At 35.3% G+C, this 7,855-nt stretch overlaps 1 protein-coding gene across 4 annotated transcripts in view; it reads right to left on the reverse strand.

Moving 5' to 3' along the window:
* LOC104105565 (oligoribonuclease-like) overlaps nucleotides 1-5,459 on the reverse strand; it is a 27,737-nt gene extending 22,278 nt beyond the window's left edge. The window contains exons 1-2 of one of the 4 annotated variants that reach the window (XR_688399.4): nucleotides 5,168-5,351; nucleotides 58-206 (exon numbers count right to left, since the gene is read on the reverse strand). Coding sequence is in view for 3 of the 4 variants with exons in the window: in XM_009613912.4 (XP_009612207.1) it covers nucleotides 58-169 (112 nt within the window). In the remaining variant the exon portion in view is untranslated. Of the gene's footprint in view, nucleotides 1-57; nucleotides 207-5,167 lie in introns of all 4 variants that reach the window. The other 3 variants (XM_009613912.4, XM_009613913.3, XM_070181652.1) reach the window with 3 other exon arrangements.
* Between the last annotated feature and the right edge of the window lie 2,396 nt (nucleotides 5,460-7,855).

Genomic DNA, 7,855 nt, shown 5'->3' on the forward strand with positions numbered 1-7,855 from the left:
AAAGATTAGCTGCATATTTATTTAGAGTTTAGATAAAATGATCTGTTTCTTTCTGACCTTTTCTGTTTACTCTACCGGTGGCCCCATTAGTAATATCAGTTCGGGTTTCATCCTGGCTATCTTCAACATCCAAATTTAGCAATGAAAAGGCATTTGAGATTTGATACATCTCTATCAAAGTCCTTGGTCATTAAGCTCCTGCGCAACTGACAGATGGATGATGTTAGTGATACATGAATAATTTTCATTCACTAAGAATGAAAAGATAGAAAACAAAGAGATTAGTAACTTCTCCGGGATCGAGTATTACAACATAAGAGAGAGGTTCAACTTTCAAGAATCACAGACCAATCTACGCCCAGTAGCAATCAGCACTAGAAGTTGCATCAGAGAGCGCACAAGATAATGGTAAAATGTAAAATAATTTTTCCTTATCATCATCTTCTCAAGAGTTAATTAAGGGGTAAAAAAAAGGTCAGATCTCTTAGATAGAAACACTTAAATGTTGCTTTTCCTTGAATGTTTGCGACCAGTTAAGGGCATCAAGTGGAATGAAAGAGTTTCTCATTGGAAGGAAGGAAGAATAGTCACCCCCTGTGCCAATTGCAAATATATCAACACCAACAAGCTCTATCGCAGAACTAGTTGGGTTCAGTTATACTACCTTCATTTCAGTTTATGTGAACATGTTCGACTATGCAGGAGTTTAAAGGGAAAAAAAGACTATAACTTGTGGTCTTAAACATGTCAAAACACTTTTGTGGCTATAAAATCATGTCATTAAGGATGCCTCCAGAGCAGACAACTGAAAGAGGCACGGTCACACGAGACAATCACTAGAAAAGAGGCGAGGGTCACTGGGCGGTCATCGAAAAGGAAGCGGAAGTGCAAGTATTGAAATGGTCACAGCAAAGAAGAGTTTTGCCACTAAAAAGGTCACTGAAAGAAGAAAGAAAAGAAGAAAGCTTTAACTGGGCAGGCGACAAAAGGTCAGCGCTGATAGACGAAAGCCACTCAGGTTTCTACCAAGATCAGGACACTTTGATACCATGTGAAAAAGCAAACAAATGAGAGAACTTGCCTTGTCTTGAGTGAAAAAACAATGTACAAGAAGACCTCCTCATGTACTAACAATATGATAACTAGTTGTCTTCTACATCTAACAAGGCAGGTAATATCATACAATTAAATACAAATGATTCTAGAATAATCTGTACAATTTTCTTGAGTCACTCCAAGAACTTAGACATATTTAAATATATTATTTTATTGATTCTACTGACTTTCAACACTCTCAATCATCATAGAATCAGCATTTAGCCTGATATTGACATGCTAATACCATCTCTAAGATGTTCTCATCTGTCCTCTAAGTGTACTACTTGAACCTTCTGTAATTTGATCACTTTTTATTTGTCTTATTATTATGGCTGCATACTCATCTTCTTATACGTATTTTTATAACACTCATCTTGAAAATATGCAAGACTCAACACTTACTCTTACATAATATTGTTGGTCTGGCAACGGGTTCTCTAAAACTGGTCTTCCACTATAATGTTTACCTTCTTATAGATAACATTCCAATGACATTTCTCCATTTTAATTATCCTACTTCGATTTTGTGTGTTACATCTTCATCTCTCGTGTCATTTCCCTGGAAGACAGACTTTATACATTATAATTTCTTATATGTAGTCTGAACTCATTTCAACTTCATTCTTCTTGTAACAACTGCTACTTACTATGCATATATCTAAATTCACCCATTGCAAAAACTTACAACTAAAAAATGAAAAACAAAATAGAATAAACAACTCCAACAACCCCTTAACACAAACTTAGCAATTTTCCTTTAGACGAAGAAATCGGGTACATATGGTATAAACAACCTCTCTCTTAACATAGAATACTCCTTATTACGTTGCTTTTTAGATCTTCCCCTCCTTCTATGTACACGAAGGTGTTATTCTAGTTTGTTCGAATTTACGCACTCCCGTAGTCACATTTTTGTTTAGGGGTGAACCCACATAGTGTGGTGGGTACTCGAGCACCCATTGACCCTGACTCAAACTACATTTATTTAGAAAAATGTTAAAAGTGATATATAACGGGTCAGCTAGCACTCACAATCCAAAAAGACTGATGGGTGCTTTGGTTTTGAGATGGGATATAAAGGTCCTACATTGGAGAATATTACGGTTCGATTCTCCCTCACAGCATTCAGAGGCGGATCTAGGATTTCATGAACATGGGTGCACCACTACGTCTAGTGAGAACAAATAAATGTCCTGCCAGGTGCAACTATATCATAGTATATGAGTTAATACTGAAACTTCTAGAATAAAGGACCCTTTTTAGAAACAAAACCAAAGAGAGAAGTCACTTAAAACAAACAAGTGTGAGTCTGAGAGCAAAATCTTCTTGAGAACAAGGGTTCTAGAGCATGAGAGAGAGACACAACCAAAATTGGGGCTTTGGTACAAAATGGGATTAGGGAGAATAAGAAGTATCGGGAATGAGTTTAGGAAGGACTGATAGTGGGGAATGGGGCTTGGGTTCGAAACTAAAGGAAGGAGATAAAGAAAGGGAAAAAAAAAGTATTAAGTGAGAATAGATCTCTATTCCTCTGGATAAATAACCTAGCATCTTATCAAGTGCACCATTTAGCCATTTTGGAGCATGGGGGCCAATTGCTAAAATTAGATCTATTCTAGGAAATATGTACATAATATATCTAATTTGGTGGAGGGGCCATGGTTCACGTGCACCATAATCTAGGCTATGAATCCGCCCCTGACAGCATTTGTTTACAGCTTGTTTGGATGGTTGTTATGTATCATTTCATAATGTATTGTATAGTATGTTGTATTGTACTGCATCGTTTTGATGTATACAATGTTTGTATATATAGTATCGTTTGCCGTCGTTTCATGGTGTCATGCACCAACAATATGAAGAATAAACTTGCAATATTATAAATAAAAGTAAGATACGAGGTAATATTATTATAAAAAGGTATGGTAAATGATAAAATAGAATTATTTAATAATAAAAGAGGGTAAGAAAAGAGAAAAAATAAGAAAACGACGTGACCACACCAAATCGGTCGTTCCATAAAGTGGCATTTTTCGTCGTTACGTAACAAGGGATTTAAACTATATGATACAATAAAATTTAAGTAACAATCAAAACAAATATTGTATTTAAAGTAGCAATACGATACAATACAATAGGTAACAACCATCCAAACAAGCTGTTAAAGTTTAAACATAGCTAATTATTTATCTAATGTTTAAGTTTAACTTGCTTACTTTGTTTCTCTTCGATGCTGATTCTTCTTCCTATGTGTTACTGTTTAGTTTCTTTTATTTTTTTCTACTTTTTCTCATTAGTCTAATTCATTGTGGCAAAAACAGGAAAGAAGAAGAATTATTTGCACTAGCTTCCAAATCTTTAGCCTTGTTTTCAGAATGCAAAATATTTCTCTTTTTCAGACTACTATTGTCTGTTGATATAATATTCCTTTTTTAGACTACTAATATTGAGGTTTTCAGTTGAGAAACAGAAAGAGAAGTAAAGTCCTCGATTGACACAGCAGAGGTAATACGGTCTTGCACTCGAGACTGGAGAATTGTTGTAAATACTTGGTTTCAGTATGCAAATTTTAGTGAGGATTCATACAAATAAAGGAAGAATAAGGCAGAGCTCACCGGTCGGGTATAGCAGTAGAGCAAAGGCAGAGCTTCTTCGTCGGAAGAAGCTTGAATACTTGAGCACTATGACCCAAGGAAGAAGACTCAAGATCTCCGTCGCACCAATTATTCTCGTTTCAATTTGATTGCGTGTTGGGCCTCTGTATCATGCTTTTACTTGTGGGTTTAAGTGGGGGCAATTGCACAAATAGCCGTACATAGGCCTCATTTATTTTTATTAAGATTAAAACGTTTGAATGTGAATGCACATCTGAATATTCAGAGGTGAATACTGAATAATTAAGACTTATTGGTTTCTTTACATCTGAAATGTGTAAATATTGTCTTTATTTAAAAATTAATAAGTATAAATTCAAATCAAATAGTAAATACTATATTAAGAAAATATTTTTTCAAAATTATATGGTAGTTGGTGGTGATGATGGCTAACAGTGGCGGTTATGGGTGCCGACTGGGTAGTAGATGGTGGGGTGGGCGTTCGGTACTTCGGTTCGGTATTTAATAACTATGGTTCGGTACTTCGGTATTCGGTATATCAATTGTGCGTACCAAATACCATACCAAAGTAGTTCGGTACGGTTCGGTATTTTCTTATTTGGTTCGGTACGGTTTCGGTATCATACCAAAGTCTTTCAAATCTCCCAAGAATCAAGATTATGCCTAACGTGAAACGTCTCTCCTTGAGCTAAATCTTACTTCGATCAAGCTGTTCAAGCTTCTAAAATGTAGTAACAGCATTGTGTTGGGATATGATGCAATAATAAAAGAGGAATATGTAACTACAATTAATTAACTACATCAATGTAGTTGGAAGTCTTCGAAAAAGATAAGAAACTGGAAAGTTGTACAATAACAAATTAACAACACTGACGTTTTGTAGTATTTGGCTCTTTTGCTTTGAGACCTCATTTCATAGACCACTTTTGCTTTGAAACCTTACTGTACAGTTCAAGAGCTGCTTTGAGACCTCATTTTTTCAGTTTCTGATTTTCGGTATCCTCTCAAGAAAAGCAGTTTCAGTGTTGATTCTGTTGAACCATAAAGAGCAACTAACAGTCCAACCAAATGATTGGTTCGGTACACTGAGATAGTGCTGTTACTACATTAGAAAAGCAGCTCTTGAGAAGCTTGAACAGTGTTGTTGCTACATTAGAAAAGCTTGAACAAACTTAATACCACATTACCAAACACATAAAATAGCAAACTACAGCAGATCAACCAAACATGATACACTTGCCAAACAACAAACTTAATTGAAAATATTCAAGACGTCTAGTCCATTAGAGAGAAAGACAGAAAGTCGCCTTATATTACTTCTTACTAAGGAAACCACTATCAAAATTTAAACACCTCAACTGCTGCTTACAACTTACAAGGGCGGTAAAATCACTATTAAAATTTCAAGAAAAAATAAAGACGTTAAAGAATGAAGAAGGCGAGAAGCTGTAAACCTGTTGAAGATTGAACAATGAAGGTTAGTCGCCGATGAGAGAACTGAGAAGTCGCCGTCGCCGAGGAGAGAAGTCGTCGTCGCCGAGGTCTCTGTCGCACAATCGGCGGTCGAGGGCTCGAACTAGAACTCACAGGTCACAGCGGGTCAGCGGCAGAGCTTTAGAGAATTGAGAGAGGTGATAAATTGAAAAGGTATGTTAATTCCTAATTTTCTATCGTTAGTCTAAGTGGGGTTGGACTTGGGCCTAAGGGTTTGGGCTCAGCAGTATTATCTTTGTGTTGGGCTGTCCTAGACTATTTGGAAATTGGGATAAACTATTAAGCCTAATACTTCGGCATTTCGGTATACCAAAATATCGAAACCTCAATACCGAAGACCGTACCGAAATACCGAATAACTGAAATATTTATACCGAAGTAGTACCGAATTAACCGAAGTACCGAATTAATTCGGTCCGGTTCAGAATTCGATTTTTCGGATTTTATGTCCACCCCATGGTGGTGTGTTGGTTGACAGTGATGATTATGGGTAGTAGATGGTGGACGACAGTAGTAGTTACGGTGGTGTTTTATGGTGATTGATTACAGCGATGGCTATATATAGTGGTGGTTGATAGCGGTGATCGGTGATTACTATGGTAATGATGGTTGGTGGCGACGATTGTAAATGATGGTTAGTGGTAGTGACAATTGACATTCATGCTTGGCATCGATGGTGGTTGTGCCGAGAATGGTGGTACTAGATAGTGGGTAGTGGGTGGTGGTAGTTTATATAATGGTAGGGGACAACGATCGGTGATGATGATTAGTGGTGAAAGTGTAGGAGTAATAGTTAACTATAATTGTTTTATAAAAATTCTTGAACGTATAACATCTTTATGATATTAAGACCTTATTTGTTTTTATTAAGATTAATACATTTGAATCCGAATATCAATATGTGTATTGAGATTAAAACGCCTGAATCTTAATACACATCTGAATGTTAAGATGTTGTATTAAGATCTGAATACTAAATAATTAAGATTGTTTGTTTTCTCTATATTTGAATGTATAAAACTTATTTTTATTTAAAAATTAATAAGTATAAATTTAAATCAAATAGTACTAATTAATTTAAAACTTTATTAATAAAATAATTTTTAGAATTATATAGTGGTTGGTGGTGACGATAGCTAATAGCGGTTGTTGTAGGTGCCGACTAGGTAGTGGATGGTGGTAATGTTGGTTGATAGTGATGACTGTATAGTAGATAGTGGATAACAATAGTAATTAACGGTGGTGGTTGATGGTTGTGATGACCGATAACAGTGATGGACGATATATAACGGTGATTGTTATGGTAATGGTGGTTGATAATGATGGTTGTAAATGATGGCTAGTGATGATGACAACTAACATTCGTGTTTATTAGTAGTGGTGGTTGTGACTAAGGATGGTGGGTAGTGAACAATAGTAGTCTATAATGGTGGGGGACAACGATAGCAGTGGTGATAATGATTAGTGGTAAAAGTGTAAGAGTAATAGTCAGATATCATTTTTACATAAATTTTTGAAGGTATAACATCTTAATGATATTAAGACTATACTATAGATCTTAATCATTAAGATGTATTCAGACCCATTAAATAGTTGTAACATTGAGCAAACAAATAAGCTTAATGGTTAAGATCTTAGTGATTAAAATTCAGATATAAAAAATAAATACACTTAATGACTGAGATCTAAATGATTAAAATTCAGACCACCATTAAGTGCAAACAAATGAGGCCTAAGACTTTGTTATAGATCTTAATCGTTAAGATCTATTCAGGGTCATTAAGTCATTGTAAAATTAAAAAAATAAACAGTCTTAATGGTTAAGATCTGAATGATTAAGATTCATACCTTCATTAAGTGCAAGCAAATGAAGCATTAAACCCTATTTTAAAAATAACTTAAATTCATATTGTTTTTAAAGTTTAACATGAGACTCATTAGAATTGATCATCTAAAGTTTCTCGTGTGCCTCGAGTTTTATACATACGGGTCTCAAGTTTGAGAACTAATTAACAAGTCTAATTTCATACCCAAATATTTGTAATTGTCATATTGCATATGTTGTTTGAACTTCTAGTATTTGGGTCTGCATTTGAAGTTAGACTTTGCAACCCCCAACTTTAAACACGTGTGTCTTGAATTTGAAAATTTTTAGCCCAACATTTTTGAAGTTGAGAAGTGTCAAATTTAAATTCACACCTCAAATACTTGAAGTTGGCAAACATCCAAACAGAAAAAAGATTTTCACACACATACACAAAAAAAAATGATCAGAAAAAGGAGCAACAGAAATTTGAGCTAAGTTTTAGTTCTCCGATCAAAAAATGATAACGAAAGAAGCAAACGAACGCAAATATGAACAGAAAACGACGTCTGAAAAGAAGATCTGAAAGCATCCAAAAGTTTTTTTTGTCATTAACTAAGTCTATAGATTTGTGTATATATACACACACACTAGTTTTAAGGTAAGTGCGATGTACACGCAGGTGTGTTGGTTGATAGTGATGATTATGGGTAGTAGATGGTGGATGACAGTAATAGCTATGGTAGTGTTTGATGGTGATGATGACTGATTACGGCGATGGCTATATATAGTGGTGGTTGATAGCGGTGATTGGTGATTACTATGGTAATGATGGTTGGTGGCG

Source organism: Nicotiana tomentosiformis, chromosome 7, assembly GCF_000390325.3.
Source record: "Nicotiana tomentosiformis chromosome 7, ASM39032v3, whole genome shotgun sequence".
Lineage (NCBI taxonomy): Eukaryota > Viridiplantae > Streptophyta > Magnoliopsida > Solanales > Solanaceae > Nicotiana > Nicotiana tomentosiformis.